The sequence below is a fragment of the Chamaea fasciata genome, unplaced genomic scaffold (assembly GCF_029207755.1).
Source record: "Chamaea fasciata isolate MVZ Bird 193981 ecotype frontalis unplaced genomic scaffold, bChaFas1.0.hap1 SCAF_9, whole genome shotgun sequence".
NCBI classification, from domain to species: Eukaryota; Metazoa; Chordata; class Aves; order Passeriformes; family Sylviidae; genus Chamaea; species Chamaea fasciata.
The window spans coordinates 15512420-15533129 of NW_027094094.1; the positions used below are offsets into that span (position 1 = coordinate 15512420).

The 20710-nt window shown below is 36.1% G+C and overlaps 1 protein-coding gene across 5 annotated transcripts in view; it reads right to left on the bottom strand.

The window, feature by feature from the left end:
* CPEB3 (cytoplasmic polyadenylation element binding protein 3) overlaps positions 1-20710 on the bottom strand; it is an 83338-nt gene that overhangs the window by 38211 nt on the left and 24417 nt on the right. For 4 of the 5 annotated variants that reach the window (XM_066191174.1, XM_066191177.1, XM_066191173.1 and 1 more), the window contains exons 3-4: positions 16316-16475; positions 5299-5355 (exon numbers count right to left, since the gene is read on the bottom strand). In XM_066191174.1, coding sequence (XP_066047271.1) covers positions 5299-5355; positions 16316-16475 — 217 coding nt within the window. The remainder of the gene's footprint in view (positions 1-5298; positions 5356-16315; positions 16476-20710) is intronic. The other variant, XM_066191175.1, reaches the window with a different exon arrangement.

The following is a 20710-nucleotide window of genomic DNA, read 5'->3' on the forward strand; positions in this document are numbered from 1 at the left end:
ACTGAATCCCATCACCAGAAAAACACAATCTACATGTAAGCTGTATGCAGCTAAGTCCCACACACTGGGCCTCAAACACTTGATCAAACACATGAACTGCATTCAATACCCCAAACCAGCTTAGGTGTCCTTTCCTGAGGCAGAAGAGCAGCCAAGCAACTGTGCAAGAGGGAAGGTTTATCTATTTTCATCTTTTCGTTTCAGTTTAAAAAAATCTGTTAACAATGAAACTCACATTTTTAACAGCCAGGCTGCTTCATCTCTTCTAGCATCAGATATAATGCTCTTGGAGTAGCCTGGCAAATCTTAAAATTCAGAGGAAACAGATGGCAGTAACCCACAAATAGAGAGGATAACAAAGATGAAAGACAAGCACATTGGTGAGGTTGTGAGGCAGGAAAAGCAGTGGGGGAAAACAAACAAACAAACAAACAAAAAGGTATTAAAGAGCTACCAAGTTGGATTAAAGAGGAAGATGATTTAAGAAATCTTCCTCTGCTAGAAAAAGCCTTTAGCAGCCACTGATAAGAGATACTGCCTCCAGTAACAGCCAAATCGGATCTCTGGAAGTGCAGATGCCAATATAAAAAACTGAAAGGAAGAAAGAAGAAAAAGCATACACTTACTATTGCTCCCCTGCTTCCCCCTTCACCCTTTTTAAAATTTAAATAGGTATAGAAGGGACTTAGAGATACCAGCAAGCCCACCTCACAGCCTCCAAGGGAGCATCAATACCAACTGCTTGCACAGCTGGTTCTGACAAACCTAACAAGGTGATGTGCAAAGTGACAGTTCCCACACTCTGGGGCTCCTCTGAACCCCGCTGCCTTTGCTATCTCACACTTCACATCAGTCATTTTTCCCCTCCAGTTGTATTAACTCAGATCTCCTCACAACTAAATCAGGTCTAGTTTTGCAAACCTTGTAAGTTCTCGCAGTGTTTTTTATTCCTTTCTCTTATTCTATCTATGCTATTAAGATGCTGACACATTAACCCAACCTGGCAACTGGGCTAAAGAGCTCAGCAAATTCCTATAGGCAAGAACTATTAGATGAGATGGATGCCTCTTGGAATTCAGTCACACACTTGCCCAGAGTATTATCACTACAAAAAGAAAGCTTTTATTAGCTATAAAACTGCCAACCCAAGATCTTGCAAGACAAAAGTAATTCAACAAGCTTTCTATTTGGAGCAGGTTATTTTAGGGAATAACAGTAGCATTGGCAAAACTTTTAAATATAAAACGCTACTTGAGCAAATTTTATATCTAAACACTATATGTGTTTGAAAACAACAACAACAACAAAACATCAGTAAGAGCCAAGTACAATAGCTCTTAAGGAGACAAGGTAATTTTAAAAACAACAAAACCATGAAAACAAAAAATGAAACAGCTTTGTTGTCATTACATTTCCTGCCATGGCATGACAACTTCCCCACATAAATGGGATTAATAAAACAAAACCAAAGTCTCAACACAGACATCTAAAAAGGTGCCCCAAATCCTTTTCTTAATGTCTTTTTCAAATTATTTTATTCTGAATAAATAGAACTAAATTACACTAACAAAAAGAAAAGACAGTCAGATGGAGAGCAAACAGTACCAGACCTCACAGATGACACATTCTTGTATGATACAAGAATGAACAGTGGAAGCAGATGGAACATTTGTAGCCCAACGGGACTGCGAAGTCACTGTACAACGGAGTTTTACGAAAAACAAAATTCCAGCATTTCGCAAAGGGGTCTTTCTCATTTGTTCATTTAACTACCTTTAGACTACATTTAATTTACAGAAGATTGTTTGGATCCCAGCACAACACTTCAGAGCTTCCTTGTAGAGATCACACACCCTCATTTATTCCCATCTCCCTTTTTCACCTGCCACACTTCCCTCCCACTGAAGCTGTTGTGGCTTTCTGGAGTTCCCAAGAAGCCCTAAAGACAGCTCACCACCTAGCATGTAGCTGACTATGCATTCATGCTGATCACTCAGTCCCAGTTACCCAGCTAATTTAGAAAGGACCATACATTCAAGAGAAGCAGTGGCTGCAGAAACGTATGGCTACAAATGGCATTGAATATTAGCAAGAGACATCTTTGAGTTAAATTTATGCCCCATTTCCTCTACAAATTACAGTATCAATTATTTCAATAAAGTGATGTAGATGAAAGTTTATAAAAATTCTTGTACTGTTTAGCTCACTATGAATGGTACTACTAAAAAGTTACCTTACGTCACTAATTGATTCAAAACACTATTTCAATTAGAGAAATTTCACTTAGATCTAGTACAGACAAAAGCTATACCATTTCCCCTTCAAAAATGCTTCCAATCTAATATGTGCATCCTCCTTTTGTTTAGATGCTCTTTAGGATCGCACTCAGATTTCTCTGAATATTTGAACACTGCATTCCCCAACATTCTGAACTTCAAGAGCATTTATAATATAAACATGTTTATACACATGTGCAACTCTGTATGTACACAAGCATAATGTCACTAATGACATGAGGAGATTCCTAATAATTGTGCATTTAAAAGTAATCTCTTTTACCCCACGAATTTCATTATTTCAGAACTAAGATGGTGATGATATAGCCTTGCACAATGCTGAACAGAATGGTGCTGGCCAGCTAAAAGCAACACCTTCCCTCAAACCAGACAATGCCCTCCAACATTTACAGACAGCAGCTCAAGACAGGCAGCTAGGAAAATCCCCAGTTTCAAAAGGCTCTAATGAGTAAAGAGGAATAACAGCTGAAGTACAGTTGAAAGTGCTGCCACAGAGGATGAGAAGGAGCTTGAGACAAACATCCCCTGGAAAACTTCTCCTCTCCCTACAGCATGTGAAGTTTTGCATTGCTGTTGGCACGAGCATATGTTGTCTTCCAACTTCAAAAGATCGCCTACATTGTCAGTACGAAATTGAGCTTTGAGTAATAAATCTTAAAGATTATTACTATGTCTTCACAGGAAAAGGGAAAAATGCTTATGAAGCAATGACTTTAAATAGAATGTCAAGGCTGGATTTGCAGACTCAGCAGAGTGTGTTTGGTTTCACAGAAATTAAACATAGATATGACAAGTATTATGATTTAAAGACATTACATAAGTTCTCAAAATTATTCCAAAAAACACTGTGATGAAGTATCTTTTGGAAATTGTTCTTTAACTTGTTTTATTTTTTTAACCCAAATTTTAACAGCCATTCCAGCACAGAAAAGTATATTTTGTTTTGAGCTAATTTTCCTTGGTATACTTTCCCATGGCACAGAAAAGGTAATGAATGACACGGGAATTACTGAGTTCTAAACTTTTCAAGTGTAGCTGCATACAAAAAGGGATTTCAATCACAGAAAATAATTTTTAAGCTTGTGTACTTCAATATTTGCTTTTATTCTTAGCTCTTCAAAGATTTAAAAACAAAACCCAACAGGTTTCACAGTACAATAATTCTAGCTTACGGCTCTCATCGATGGCCAAAAATGACGTGGCCTTGCCTAGTAAAGAGAGGAAGGGAGAAGAGTTGCAGAAGAGGAAAAATAAATGAGAACTTATTCAAACTTTGGATTTGTGCTTAATTTCATTTTGCACAAATTGCATATTTATGATTCCAGCTTTATTTAAGTCTTTAAACAGTTAATATTTGAATAAGCCTATAATATTTTTAATAGTGCAAATGCATAAATATATATAGTTTTGGTCCTTCAGTTAGCTATGCGGATATTTTGACCATGTACCAGGACTATAGCTACAAAAGATTATTGTTTTTTATAAACTATTAGAGTGTATAGCTGCTGTATAAATTTCAAAGAAATCAGACAGGAAAAAAGGGGGGTTTATTATTTTCATCAAAAAGAAATCAGAATAAAACACATCATTCATTTAAGATAACAGCGAGTTGTCCCAAAACACTATAACTTTTTCAGTTTTTCATTCCCATCTTTCAAAAATCTCTTCGACTTTGTAAGAAACAGTATTGTGTATTTCATTATAACTGTCAATTTTTAAAGGTAACTCAAAATTCAGTCACAGTATCCCATCTTCACAAATATGTTTCTATTGTTAGGTTCTTGAAATGCCCACTTTAGAACAACATAAACAATCTGAGACCAGAATTCATGTCAAACACCTGACAACTGTACTGTGCAAACCTTATTTACACAGAGGGGAACGAACAGCTTCCTCTTTTAATGAAGTCTTTAATTAAACAAAACGTTTCTCCTAGTTAATTATTTGATTTCCCATAATTTCATTGCTGTAAGAAAATGGGGTTTATATGCTATGACAACAAAAACTCCCCAAAATATCACCTCACCATTAACAGTGTAAACCCAAGAAGAGTGCAGGCAAAGTCTTGCAGGTTTCAAAAGCTGCCCTTTAAAGCCAAAAGTTAAACACCTTACATCTTGTCTATTACAAATTTTCGGTTCTTCACATCTATAAATTATTCTTTGCCTGGTACTACACAAAAAACCCCCTGCAGTTCTCATCTATACACAGTCTAATTTACATAGACAGTGCAAAGGCAAAAAATTTTAGAGAAGTTCGTAAATAACCCAACAATGTCCAATACAACATTGTAAACAAAAACGGACATTTCAAAGCAGTTAGCATTTCTCAGGATTAGGCAGAAAAATCTTTGCTTTGATTTGCATAGCTCAGTTCAGCATTATGCTGGTGCTGCCTGACACCGTCCCCCACCCTCCCCACATAGGAACTGTCTTCCAGATCCATTCTGCCAGGTTCTTTGAGTCTGTATGTTCATGACTGGACTTTTAATTTTATTTCCTGACACAAAAAAAAAAAAAAAAAAAGCAATAATCTCTCAGTGAAGTGCAGTTTTCCCTCATTATTTAGATGTCTAACCATTCTCCCAGCTCCTGTCTACATAATGGAAACCAACAAAGCAAACACTATCAGTCCATGTAATTGTATGCAAAACTTGTAACAGATCATCCCAACAGGAAGAAATATGTCTGGAGAGATCTCAGAAATTAGAGTTACAGCTTTAACACACATACACACCCACAAAAGAGGGAACAAGAGAGACTGTTCTGTAATTTTCCATGGCAGGCATTATGAAGCTTCCAGTGAAACACATAAAGCCTTTTCAGAGCTAATATAAAGAATCAGAGGTGACTGATTTATGAAAAACATTTTCAAAGAATGAACACGAACTTCTATGCAAACATTACACATATTTATCTCTGACTGTGCAGCTACACACACAATAGATCTAAGAAATAATATTCAATGTGGCAATATAAATCACTGGACATTAACTACTTACTATTAAGAGCCATAATATTGTCTGTTCCTGGATGATGGAAGTTTATTCCCATACGCCCTGCAACGTAAGCAAAAGCTATTTTCAATGGCTTTATTTCAAAACTGAATTAAATTTATTAATATGAAAAATTTCTAAAGGGAATGAACAGTCAGGGTATCTTCCACCTTTTGAAGACAACTTCCCAAGAATACACATTTAAAACAATAAACACCACAGAACCTTCAGTATTATGTACTTAAAATACTGGAAAATAAACAATGAAACAATTCTTTTAATACATTCCCTTACTTTGCACTAAGAAAACATCATGCTTACCCTTTCAAAACAAGGCCTCAAGTTCAGCCTTGCTGCAGTTATGCCATTTATAGCTGGCTTCCAATAATGAGTACAGCATTACAAAACTCAATTGGTAAAATAAATCACTATTTTACATACTACATGCAGCATCAGAAGCTTTCAAGTTAACAGATAGTTGGAGAGAGACTTCTTACCCTGGTTTTGCATTCTTCCCTAAGAATCTCCATCACCTACCACTTCAGATAAGACACTGGGTTGGGAGGAATATTGTTCCAAAGCAGTACATTCGTATGCACTTTGAAAAATTGATATTCTTAACCTAAAGGAGACTTAGTCCAGAGAAACCTACTCTGACTATTAAAGCAAGAAATGAGCCAACAGCAGCAGTGCTGTTCAGATTAGTTTGGGTTACTTTTTAACTGAGCTGAAGTATTAAACCTTATCCTGAAGAAACTTTGTCATAGGACTTTTTAAATTAAATCACCCACGAAAATCCGCAAACTGTAATTTGTACCAGTCCTTACTTGGAAAAAATTATAAAAGGATAATTATAGCCATGTAAAAATTTATTTCAATTAAGTACTGTAAGTAACTTTATGTACATAACATAATGCCATTTCATAGGCTTTTCCTATCTCCAGGTCTGTGGCTAAGTTTGGGAGCTAAGGAAAGAGGTCACTTTCCATTTCTTCACTACACAGACACTCAAATATGGGAGCTCAGGATCCACTCACTACACTGAAAAACCAATATAATGGTTATATTCCTGTACTTCTGCAAATCCAAGTTTTAACAAACAAACTCTGGCAAAGCAGAACTAAAGCCAATCCTCTCCAACATTTTTAGTTCCTATTGATAATGAAAGCCTTCTATTTCCAGTCACTGAAACTGCTGTGCTGCAATGAATATTCTATCCGAACAGATGCAGCATGAAGTTTCAATACACTTCTGAAACTAAGGAGGTTAAGAAAAGTAAATAAAGCTTTTCTTCACATTGAAATTTTCTCCTTTTTTTTTTTTTTTTTAAGAAAAAATGCCACCACAATAAGGCTATGAAGCAAAGAGCACCTCCAGAAAGAAGTGGGGGACAGAAGGTAAATAGAATTTCTGTTTTTACTTTCCAACTCCTTGAGCAAAGCTTCTTAAAGAGATGATCTTCATTAACCACTTCACAATTCCTAATTACTGACATAATTCTCCTATACATATTTTCACATTAATCTGGCACTGCAGAAACATTACAGCTGCTATTATTTCATTTAGTGTAGCCTTTGCTAAAATACTTCAGACATCTCTACAAATGGACATTAATTCCCTTTTCCTTAACAGTGTACTAATGAGTGTGAGGTTACAGGTATTACTTCTAAAGAGAAAAGATGTCTGTACTAATTTCTACTTTAAAATTAACACTTGGACTAGAAGGAAAAAAAAAAGGAAACTATTATGAAAAAAACAGGGTTAAATTTGAGTGCGTAACGCTTCTCTTTTCCTGTGCTGAAGATGAAATTCTGCTGTTTGACCAGCTTCAGAAATAGAATCCTATCTGTGATCTGGGTTTGGTTTTTTCCTCCCTCCAGGCTGTCACTGGACCAGGTGCTGCTCGTGTGACATTTTGTCACCTGCCCTTGGCCTGCTATTTTTAAACAGTTCTTGTCAGCTATCTTTTAAGAGGAGCAGAAAATACAGAGCAGCACAAGCAGAAGGACATGTTCTCCCACTGAGCTAAGCCAGCGTGCAGGATAATTCTGTACATCTTCAGAGGTCCCTCGTGCAACTCTACAGAAACAGACTAATGGAATCCTTTCAAAACACACCTGTATTAAAAGCATTCAGAAGAGACTGGCAATCTACCAATCATAAGGCAACAAATCAATTATTAACAATTATACAGCCTTTCATATTGGCTATAATGTTTTAGTATTTTGTTGCTTGAAGCAAATTATTCAATTGAAAAAAGAAGCCATCTGCAGATTACAAAACTGCATAATTATCTAAGGAACAACAAGAGAGCACAGAAAGGAAACTGTAATTTTTTAATTTAAAGGTGCAATGTAGAACTGTGAAATGTAATTAATAGTATGTACTTTCAAAGACCTATCTAGGTGAAACAAATAAATGACTATTGGAAAACAATCAAATTTAAGAAAAACACATGTATGTTACCTGAAAATCTTTATAAGCACCTATTTCTAATTGTAGTTATAAACAAAATCTCTAGTTTGCTTTTCAAGAAGATTAAGTACACTAAACAGAAATGTAGAGAAGTTAAGAGCACAGAAGTTATGAATTCCAGCAGCTCACTGAAATCATAAATAGGAACCCTTCCAGCAACAGCATCCCCAGTACTTGTATTCAGCGTACATCTGCCATTTTCAGTCCGCCTGTCTTGGTTTCATAACTATTTACTGAGTCTATTTTCAATTACATGCTTTTATAACGTACACTTTTCAATTACATTTCTATAACATACATGTCTTTTCAATTCCTAGGTTAGAAAGAAAAAAGTCTAGTTGTATACTTCTTGCTCTTTAAATACTTCAGAGCATAAGTGAAGTCTTGATGATTCTAGCATTGCCAAGGCTGCACTGTTGCTTATCTTAGGTCATTAAATTTCTGAAATTATCTCTCCTAACAACATTTGGAGAGAGTTTTCTGGCTGAACTGCCTGGGTGCTCTGCCGCATGTGCAATATCAAACTTGTCATGGCAGAGAGCCCAATTCCTTTTTAGAGCACATCAAGTCTGCGCATCTTCTCTTCTGTACTATACTGGAAATGTGAAGTAAATGGAATTTAACTTTACCTCGTTCCTTGTAAAGGGGAGTAATGATCTTGAATGAATTCTGAAATCTTTCTAACAACTTAAGGAAGTATACCCTTCCCACATATGAATCCTTATTGATTCTTTCACAAATAAACGTTTTAAATTGTCTAGATAATTTTGAGTTACACAATCAGTTTTGAGAAATAATGCTGTTCCAGAAATAGTAAACATGAGTATCAGACACAGTTTTACCACTACTGCATTTCTTGCTTTATTCATTTACTCTTCCTAAGTGCTTCATGGTTTTTTTAACTTGGGCAACCCCTGGGTTAGCCCCTGGATATGAACACTCACATACTGAAGGACCTTCAAGATTATAGTTACCTATTCTAAACTTTTTAATGTAACAATCAGCATTCCAAGAAACAATGTTCATTGCTTATGTATCGAGTAAAACTTCTTGCGCTATTTTACCTGACGATTTGCACCAAGACTGACCACTTATACCAATTCAGCAAATAGTATTTGGCATAAGATTTGCTAGAAAATAGCAAAGTTGGTCTGCTTTTGACCTGTCCTGAACTTTCAGGGAATGAGAACTTCCTGTCACATAATTCTTACGATCACTGTTGATATCAATTACAATTTATGACTGCATAATCCTGTGGCAAGGTCAAATGAAAAGTGGCAACAGGACTAGGTCTGCTCTATTTCTTTAGCAATACTACCTCCCTTACCACTCTTTTCTATGATTTCCAAGTTAGTGCCAAGAAAAAGCACTAAAAGCCAGCAATACTTATTTGGATAGATAGGTAGCAAGAGGGGTAGGGCGAAGTTTAGACACAGAAGAGTGCCAAAAACCAAAGCAAGACCAGAATATTACTCCAAACATGTGAAATAAGATTATCCATCTGATTCACATGTACTCAAAAGCTCAGTTTACAGCACAACCTACCACTCCACACAGCCTCTCTCATCTCCCCACACCCCCAGCTCAGCCATAAGCAAGTGCTCCAGGACTCACAAATGGCCACAAGGCATGAAGCACGTGTGCACAGACAAGACTTTTAATATTTTTTACCTGAAAGACCTTAGACCATTCTCTCTCCTTTTTCCCAAAATTACAGACATGTGAAACTATGCTACATTAACTCAACACACATGCCCAAGACAATTTCACCACCAAGAATGCTGTAAGCAAGTGTCCACATAAAAAAACCATAAAACTAAAAGGTAGCTCTCTGAAGAAGTTTATTGACCTTATTCTCCTCCCCTTTTTTAATGTATATTTGTCATTTGTTCACACCCATAATTTAAACACCCACACTTACAGGTCTTTAAAAAACCTAAAATATCAAGCAGAACAAAAGTACTATTGTTTGCCAGAACGGAAATATGAAGAATTGTTACTGTGTTCACATGTATATACTTTAACTGCACAAAAACATACTGTGGCAATGTGAAGTGTGTAATTATCAGCTATGAATATCAGTAGTAAAACTTCTTCCTATCACTGACTAAGAATATATATCCTATCAGTAGGGAAAGCAACCTATAAAATAAAACAGAATATACATTACAGTGAAATGCAGACTTTATAAGTAAATTACGTTGCTCCAATAAAACACAGTAGTCTTGAATACATTTAAGTAGGGCAAATATTTTTAGCTTGAAAACAGCTATATTTTCAAGATAATAGTACTTTGAAAGCAGGACTTGAACTTAAAGTTAAATTTAGAATTACTTGTAAGTGGTAGACAAGTATTTGTACACATATGCTCATTCACACTGAAGTTCTAGAACTGTATTCAAAAGAGCAATATTGGTATTTTTCACTGGTGTGTTTGGGGGGGCTAAAATAAAACAGTATCCAAGCAGACTTTTCCACTAGCAATCTATACTAAAATATACAAAACCCTCAAAACAGTAGCAAAGTGAGAAAGAAAAAAAGCGAAACAGCTTTAGGTCTTTGTGAGGTCAGTCTTCAATAGCACAACGAAAAAAGGGAAATAAAGAGAAGGAAAATTTCCTATCTCTATAACCACTTCTTAAACTAAACAAAGCAAACAAAAAAACCCCACCACTCCTGACCAAACAGATTCAGCAGGTCAAAGACAAGGACATGCTGGCTGCCAGCTGCAAATCAACAAGTATGACCATAGTAGAGGATCCTTGCAAAAGGCACTTATTTAAGAAAAATCAACCATTTAATGACCATACCGTGTCCTGAAAAAAAAAATTAAAGAGGATTTTCTTAAATAACCAGAGTTTTAAATGAAGGGCAACACACTCTTTTTCCTTCAAAAGGATTAGCATGAGGGGCCTAATTTTAAACACAAATACACGTGCAAACACATCTGTCTGCTCACTCTGTTTTTCATGATTATTTACAGAAAGGGGGCTGATGAGCAAGTGCTGGCACACTACACTCTTTTTCTAATGAAAGTGTTGCAAAAAGCTCCAACAGTGTAGCACCATTTCTAGGACTGAGATGACAACACTTGTTCTATTTGCACGACCTTTGTGTTCAGCTGCTGACTGCAAACACAAATATGATCCATTCACCTTCACTTTTCTTAGGTCATGTGGCAAACTTAGTGCTTTGCTTACAAAAAGCCTAGGAACACTTACAGCTGAACAAAACCAGGTGGCATGTACTGAAATTAACGCAAATCGAAGTGGAAACGTAAAGGCCCATTCTGTATTTATTACAACAGTCTTAAGTTGTATGTAATCTTCAAACACCTGGCTGTCAAAAATGTGGTTAATTTAAATGCAAACAAGAAATCTTAAATTTTGCTTAGTTTTCACATGACCTGATAGAGTCTTTACAAAAGTTATGAGGTAGTAACCCAGTAACTTCAGGTTTGTATTTCACAAATAAATGGATGACATTAAGTACTGAAAATCAAGATAAAAAGTTTCCCTACAGATGCTATTTCTGCCTCTGAACTGTGGTACATTTATATTTAACATCTTGATCACTACTGAAATATTATGACATAATCAACACATGCTTTATGCATCTTTCTACAGTATGATATCCATTAAAATTAGGTATAATAAAGCCTACTCTTGAAATCTCCCTGTACATGTGTTGTCTCCAATTATTTATATTTGAAGTCATGCCACACTGATACTTTAAAAAAAAATAGATTTTTTGTTAGGTGAGGATTTATAAATTACAAAGTTTGTTTCTGTTCTGATTTAGAATAAAACCCAAACATTGCTGTTATCTAGTGTAACAACAAATTTAAAATAAATACTTTGAAGGACATGATTTCTCTCAATTTTATACTTAGTTTCATGACCTGTCAGTAGCACATGTGCACAGCACATGATCTAACACAGCTGAAATATTTTATTTAATTATTTAAAAATAGAACAAAAGCAGCTGTTAGTTAGTACTGATCAAAATATTTTTTATAGATCAGAATGCCTCTGTTTGTGTTGTAATGCAATAGTTTGACACGGCTAAGCATATTGCAACAGTGACATATCACACCACAGACAGGAGACACTTTTATGGAGGAAAGAAATGTTCTGATCAGTGACAAGTGGCATCTACCCACAGCCATTCTGATAATTCACTTTTGCCCTACACCTTTAGGTCAAGGCAGAATGTAAATTAAAAAAAGGTTATAAAATACTGCAAATATAACCTTTCCTCATTAAAGTAAAACTGTCCCTCATACTTTTGTAGCATATGTTTTATTGGTCACTCAGAAAATAAGTAAGACTGTTCAAGAAAAACATCTTAGGAGATACTGCACATTTCAGTCAAAGAGGCCTCGTTATGACTGACATTGGGAACAGCCAGAGAGCCCGGGCCATACACTGTAATTTGTCATTAGCCAAGTGATGCTTAATAATTCCTTTACTCAACTTTTCTTCCTTTTTTCCCCCTTCTTTTGAAAGAAGGAAAGTATTTACGAGTTTTGACTGAAAGAAATGAAAAATGTTGAAGCTGGTCTTGATGGTAGAGAAAGCAGGCAGGGAAATCTGCCAAAGTGTCTTGGGACAAACGAAAATGAGAATTCCTTTCCAATTAATTTAGATTCCTTAAATCTCAAAGCACAAAAATGGCAAATGATTTGTAAAGTTACACAGTTCCCAGACTATGAGGACAGATAGACAGGAACACACAGAAGGGTACCCCTACCTGGCAGGAAAAGCTGAGAAAAAGAAATCACTTTTAGAAACAAAACAAGAGCTGACACTGAGCACCTTCTCCCAAGACTGGGCTCATGATAAAATGCAACTTAGATGGACATGCTGGTAATTTAGGTCCAGAAACCTCAGAGCTAGATTTCAAGTCTCTTTTACAGCAAGAAATACACAAAAAGAACTTGAGTAACTGAGTGACCCCAGCTCTCCTGGCTGGAGAGCACCAAGCCAGGCTGCCAATCAGACCGGCTCAATGTAAGTAACTCAGCATTGCAGAGTGAGGATCGGGCCTCTTCTGCTGCATTAACAATCTGCCAGACTTGCTCCGCTCCACACTTGAAAGCAATAAAAACCACCCTCCCCAGAAAATGCCACTTAATCACATGCCCTCTCAAGGCCAAGTGGATCATGCTTTCAAAGAAGTGATCTGCTTTGGTGACCTTGAAATAAACTCAATTTCTATGGCCTACAGGACAAAGCCTGACCACGCCTCAGATCGAGAGAAAGGTGTGAAACTTCAGCTACTACAAACAAGAGGATAGACTCTCCCTTTCTCACCTTGAGCTTCTCCACTGCCTCCTCTGAACCAAACAGAGCACGAGGAACTCGGACCCCAAAATAGGAACAAAATATCCCAGAAGCATTTCAATTTGGTCTTCCCATCAGAACCTTTTATGGTTAATCCTCCCACCCACATTCTAATTGGGAGCTCTTGTTCCATACCTAAGAGAATTATTTTTTGTTCCAAGTATCTGCTGGGACATGAAGGACACATATGCCAAGCAGGATGATGTTTCAAGCAAAGTTTCAAACTTCAGATAAACTGCTTGCAATATTTTACTCATGAATACATATACAGACAGTACTTCTAAAAATAAGTGTTTGCTGGCAGCAGCAGGTTCAGGAAATGATCCTGAAACAGCTCCACTGGCTCCGTAACATGCATTGGAGGCTCCAAGAAACATATAGTTTTCTAGAATCAAATCTTCCTGTATTTTTCAAAATCACAGGATTTTGGTACTCACCCTTTTCACCCTTCCCACTTAAAAATTTGGATAGTAAATGCAGGGCAAACTGACCTGTAAGCACTGCTAGCTGTGACTGTCTGAGAAAAAAGGGCTCATTTACCAAAAGAACAAGTTTAAAAACTCATTTGAAAGCTATCTCATTGCTTTTATTTTAAATTAGGATTTTTGTGGCTGCTTTATTTTGTATCTACAGAATAAACAGCACATAAACCTAAGAGAGGACAACCAGATGCATGAGGAAGTAAAGATTTAAACGGAATAAACAGTTTACTACCAAGACAGAGGTGGTAAAATAAAGAGGAACTAGCTCAGAGAGTTGGTTAAGTTAGTAATATTCCAGATATTTCACACAAGAGGCATTCACATGGGTTTCTCTACAAGGAACTGAAAAAAATTAAGCTGAAATACATAACCAATGTATTCAAAAAGGTTCAAGGTGAAAATAAACAAAAATTTGGTGAAAATCACTGAAAACTTAAAAGCAAGCCAAAGCAAGTAGAATTGATCACTTACTTTCTGAATGTGGTAACAGATTAAAATATCCTGCTACCTTAAGGGGGAGAGTCAGAGGAGAGTGGAATAAATAAGAAAAAGCAAGTGAGTTTAGAAGACGACAAAGTGAAATGTGAGGAAGGCACAGAGGACAGCAGCTGAAAACCTTCTGCACCTTTGCAAAGAAAAAGAAGTGGGATGTACAGGAAAACAGTCAGGACTAATTTTCACAGAAAAAAGAAACAGCAAAAATGCAGTAAGAAAGTGATTTGTGGATCAAATCAATTTTTGCAGAAGAATGGTTTTCAGGAAAAGGATTCAGCTAAATCAGTAACATAGATCCATTTAACACAGAGGAAGGCAACACCTCCTGCAAGGGGAGAATGAACGTGTCCTGAAAGAGCCGCTCCTACAAATATTCCAGTCATGTTGCAGTGTGAAAACAGGAGCAGGGAAAGGGCACATGAGGCCAAGGCAAGGCTGGGGGCTGACAAAGTCAGCCCTGTACTTAGATGGAGGAGAAGAAACTAAGACAGGGAAAGCAACTGTATCTGGGGGGAAAAAAAAAAACATCAACCAGATAGGCAGAGACACAAGGAGGTAACTAACAGAAAAGCAGACTTCTCCAACAGCTACTGACTGGAAATGAGCTCATTGGCAAGGCAGGAAGGCCAAAAACGGGTGAGAAGCACTGAATGAGAAAATGAAATAGTTAGAAAGAGCACATCCAATCTGAGTCAGAAGCCTTTGTTAGAGCAAAAGTAAAGTAATGGTTCCACTGTAAAATGGGAAAGATCAATTTAAACTTCGTGTAATATCTAACTTCAACAATTAATATCCAATCCAATTTCTACACCCGTCTTTTTCATTTTTTCCACACTCAGATTCATATGGAAATTCATTCTTAAAAAATTAGTCTCTATTTGTATATGTAAATAAATACTGAAAACCCCCATAAAAATCATGGGAGTTTCAGCTAAATTACATTGCATCTAACAAGATACAATAAATACTTAACTGCATTTACTAGCAATTTGAATTTTATTTAAGGTTCTAATGTCAACCGTATGAAACATATATCCAGTAGGAATGTCAATTTTGTTGAGCTTGGTTTTTTAAGTTCAACTTTAACTCTTATTTTAGAGGTTTATGATCAGAATAGACAGGAGACTATATATATTCCTTGCTATTTTAGACAGATGAATAATGGTTAAAGACACATGAAGGCTATGGGACAGCAAATTTCAAGGTAACAGTGGAAAGCACAGGTTAGAAGATGGTACAGAAGCCCGTTTGTTTGGGTTGTGAAAAACACCTGTAGCCAGAAAGATGGCCAAAAAGGCACAACACTTTTGACCAAGAAAAAATATTTTTGGAAATGGAGAGGGGAGTAAATGAGGCAGTCATGTCATCAAAAAACATGTATATAAGCATTAACATAGGAAGTGCTATACACAACTAAATTTCTTCTTTGTGTTCTGACTTCCTAGTGTTTGGGAATCATTTCTTGTTCAATACTTCCTTGGTACACAGCTTACAACTATCTACAGTCTTGTAAATCAGCAAGAATGCGTATCAGCAAGAATGTGTACCTATTTTTAAACGTAACCAATGAAAGATAAAGACAAAGGAGGGTGCAGGTCGATCAGGAATTCAATGAAATGCTGCCACGCCTTTTACTTTACTATCAGCCAAGTATTAGAAATGGTTTCATCTCTAACACAACACCTGCTAGAACAAACACAGTTTAACAGCATAAATAATCAAAACTTTCCCAGTACCTAAAAATATCTAATATCTTTTGGCTTCCCCTAACAATTTGAAATCCAAACTAAGATAAATTTGTTGAAAGGAAACCTGAAATAACTGTAATCTTGATACAGCGGTTGGTTTAGGACCAGTGTATCCTAGCTCATAACCCACACATAAGTGAACCCACACCTTTGAAAAAGATGTTGGACACAACAACTGGACTTCAGTTGCATGAAATATTTTTTCAAGTGACTGCAGCGAGATATCTCACTCTACAATTTGCTGATGCAAGATTCCATTTTTCAGATATGCCAGTCAGATAATACTATGATGGTACACTTACAATAAATGGATACACATTTCACCTTATCTTCCTAGTAGAGAAGTTTATCTTAAGATGGGAAAACAGAAATTTCACATAAATGGAAACTCATTTATTAACAAAAAGTTTATAGAAATACTGAAAAGCTGATTTTTGTTTAAACACCAAGCAAGCATGGACATATGAATATTCCTAACCTGTAAAATGATTCCTCCACATTATATCAGCGAAACTCATTGGTGGGCCACTGGGAGGGTAGTGTTTACCTTTCAGAGGCTCATGATCAGTCCTTATCATATCCATTAAGGAATTTTCCAAAGAGTGCAAGTTAAAAGTGTCATAGGGCCTATTCCGGTCCTAGAAGAAAAAAAAAAAAGAAGAAGAAAAGACAAGTGTTATTGAAAAACTTAATTTTCTAACACAGGCTCATTTCTTGTTATATAAATTCCAGCATCCAATTCTAAATTTCTTCATAGGACTTTTTATAAGAAAAAAAAATTAGAATTTATAAATATGTCTGCAGTTGTTTAAATTTATACCCTTCATTTTGCAACTGCTGTTTTCACCACTACAGCTATGCAAAGAGGCTTTTAAATATTTCTAAAAATATACATACAAGCAGTAGCTAATTCTAAACATTATCACTTAAATAGGAACTTAGAAATAAAGCAGCATTAATGCTTACACTGGAGAAATTAAATTGTTTCAGAGATTGTTGGTTTACAGCTCATCATCTGCTTTCTGCCACTGTGCTACCTTAACATCAGAGCAGAAGCAAGCAATGCTCAAGCAGGCACCTTTGTGCCAGAAAGTACCAAGTACTTCTTCAAATGTCTAACATTAATCTGAAAGGTTTAAGAAAAGTACACTAGGAGCAAGAAAAAAAAAAAAAAAAAAAGGCAAGTTAGGATAACACTTCCACTGTAGGGCACTCAAAAACCCAAGCAAGGGCTGGTCTGTAGTGTTTGAATCTCCCCTTTTTAATTCACTGTAGTTCTGCTTCTGCTTTTGGTAAGTAAAAGGGAAAAAGAAAAGAAAAACAAAACCCAGAATCAGTCTTTAGCAGGCCTACTAGAACAAGAAGTTTCAAAGTTCAGAAACAATCCCATGGAGGAAATAATTTACCAATGCCCATGTATCCAGAGTCCTGTACACCATAGAACAGCATAACAGAATGGCCCCTTGTAGTCACCCTGTTGATTAAAAAATTAATTTTCCTATTCTCACCAATATCATTTAAAAATAGGGGGGGAGTGTATACTATATTATACTACAGTTGATAAAGAATGGTATAACATTCTACCAGCAAACTGAAACCTTCGTTGTAATCTGCTCCCACAATTCCTGGAACAATGTTTTACATGTTGGTTACTAGAAGATACTCTTGCTTGAAAAACTAGTTTTTAAAATCCTCAGAGTAAAAGCAATATCCATAGAAAAAGTAATAAAATTCTTTCTTAATAAATACTATTTCTCTTGAACCACCTTGTTCTTACATTGTCTTTAAATAAAACTAAAGGAGAGAAGGGAGTTCACTGGTATAATTAAGCTTTCTTTTAACATTCCTGTTCTGGTATTAAAATAAATACACATCATTAAAAGCTTGCTGTTACAGAAAACTCTGAAATACAGATAATCTTACTGTCAAAAATCTCATGTTCCCACAGTGCCTACTCTAAAATGAAGACCCAATTTCCCTTATCCAATGTGCTAATGTTGTATTTTCTATAAGTGGACTACTATTATTTTCTATACACATTTATTTCATCTACTGAGCATTTTTGGTAGTCAAACATGATGTTCAAAGAATAATACTTGATTTCTGTTAGAAGCTATACTAAGTACCAAAGTTCAAATGATCTCGCTGATTTTCAATTCTCATTGATGATTTTTGTCTTCTACAGCTGCTTAGAATTCCAACAATCATACACTGTATTTAAAAGAGTACTTGTTCACCTATCCAAGTAGATCAATACATTGGAACATAAAATAAAATGTATGTCCAGCAAATCCAAAGTAAAGCTTAGGGGAAAAAATAACCTCAAACCAAACAAAAACTTCCAAAATGCTGAGGTTTTTTTTTTTCCAAAAAGAATACTTTGTTTGGTTGAAACAACCCACTTCTTAGTAATATGCACTAGGAGAGAAGAGCTTGTTTTATTTCATAATCACTTCCTTAAAAAAAATGCAAGGCTAAATTGAAAAGAAAAAGCACTAACTTTGATGAAAAAAAATCCATTCTACTGATATATTAGTAAATTGATTAAATAGAATCCATATTTTTCCTTAATCAAAGAGAATCTATATCATTCCTTCAAGCAAGGATTTTGTTGCCCTTTTCTATTTGCATGTTTTAGATACATGTACTGCATGTAAGTGAAGAGGTCAGATGCCTCAATACCCAACGATAACATCTTCTTGAAGAGAAAATATGAATGCAAAGAAATAGCTTATATCCTAAACAGGGGTAAGGAAGTATTTTTCAGTCAGATGTGTGCCCTGATTTGGTTAACAATACAGCCATAGCAGAGCTGAGCTGGCAAAACCAACACTGGCAGGTGAGCAAAAGGGCAGGACTGCTGCTTTGGCCACAATGGTAGTTTATTCCAGCTCCAAACATTCCTGAGATTATAGTCTGAGAGGTCAGAAGGCATCGAGTTCAGAAGAGGACACAGCCTACAAATTGAATTTAACTGCCCTTCATTAACATATGTATGTTATATTTTAAGTATGCTGCTATAGCAGCAAATCCCTGGGAGGTCTTTCTTTGTTCTGTAACCTGCCAAGGAGCTGTGCACACGGACACGAGTGGAAAAAGGGAGAAAGAAATCGTAGCATGGCAGCAAGGCTGTGCAGGGCAGGCTTGTTAGAATGCTCCATGTTCCTCACCTTTTAAGGGGCACACAAACCTGCAATATATTTTCAAGATTAAAACAGACCTACATTAGACACAGGAAGATCGATTTAATCAAAACCCTTTACCAGGCAATTATAACACTTCCCATTATAGCACTTGAGCAAGATAAATCTAGTAAAAGGAATTTTAGATGCAACAGATTTTATGACTATGTTGTGGCACTGCATAAGTATATCGCATGCTGACTACAGACTTTGCAGTGTGGGTGATAAAACAAGCAAGGGCTAACATTCTAGCTCCTAAATAAAAGGGCCATTACCATTTTTCGCAGTAGCTTTCATTTCAGTAGTAACTCATTTGTACTCAGCAGATTTGAAAACTGTTTTCTAAATTCAGCAATTTCTTCCAAGACAACTGGTGCTTCTGCACACATACACACACACACACAATTATGTTTCCTCGTTTCTCAGCATGAACAGGTTCTCCTGGTTCGTGAGCTGATACTGTTCCATCTCCTGGATTTGCCTTTTGCATTGTTTTCATAGGCCACCAATCTATTGCCAAACAATCCCAACAACATAAACAATTCATAAAGGTCCTAAGCAGCACATAAGAACTTTGCAAGAAAATTCTGGGACTACGACCATGAACTAAAATGGAAATAAAAAATATAGAGCGATAAAGCATAATAAACAACTTGGAAAAGAAGTTTGAAAATCCATCAAGTCTGGAAGATTTGCTGGGATATCTTCCTAAAGAAGACAAAGCTCCTAAGACCTACTTAGATAAACTGAATTATGGATAAAAGAGAAATCTCCAGCTACCAGGCACTGCCTTTGGCTACAGAATAATCATTAAGTCAGCAAAAGATTAAGTCCAGCCTGCCCACGTTGGATTGTATTTCTGCTGTGTGCAGACAGCAGCTCCTTCTTGTTAGCTGCTGGTGTATATGGCAGCATATTTCAGTTCTTAGAATTCTCCAGTCTTGAAAGAAAGAAAAGCAGTTTTGTAAGAACAGCACTTAGGGAAGAGATGGGTTCCAAAACTTTAAATCCTAGCCCTTTATGGTTGTTATCTATACATTCATCCATGCCATGGACTTCCTCAAAGCAGACATGTTAAGCATAGTGAAAAATAACAAATGCGTATCAGGATCAGATTTTGAAGGATCACAAAGTGAAACAGATCTTTAGCTGGAGTTGAGTCTCAGCTTCCTACCTCGAAATATCTTACTTATGAGTCTGATAAAAAAGTTACATAATAGAGTGTCTATGAACTATTAATTTAAAAAAACATCAAAAATCAAAGAGTAGTTGCCAAAAATAACTGCAGAGTCAATACACTAAAATAAAAAGAGAAAATACAACAATGTGCATTTTATCTGAATTTTACACTTTTGTGCATATGTATTATGCTAGTCTTTAATTACACAACCATGATAATTATTCAGAGGTCTCCAGTCTCCGTCCAACACACCTAACAAACAAGCTCTAGGAATGAATCAAAAGAGTGCTTTGAAGAGGTCTGTTTATCTCTAGGAAAGATACCTGTGTTGCTTACTCCAGGAGATGACTGAATTGTAATAAGTGCACCAACAAATTCCAGGAAGACAAAAGTAATTTTGAAAGTTATCTTATTTATGAAAGAAATATTACTTAGCAGTATCTGAAGTATTGACACATTTGGAAGATTTGAAAGAAAAAGAATTCTTTCCCATTTGCTGTACCCTGTAATG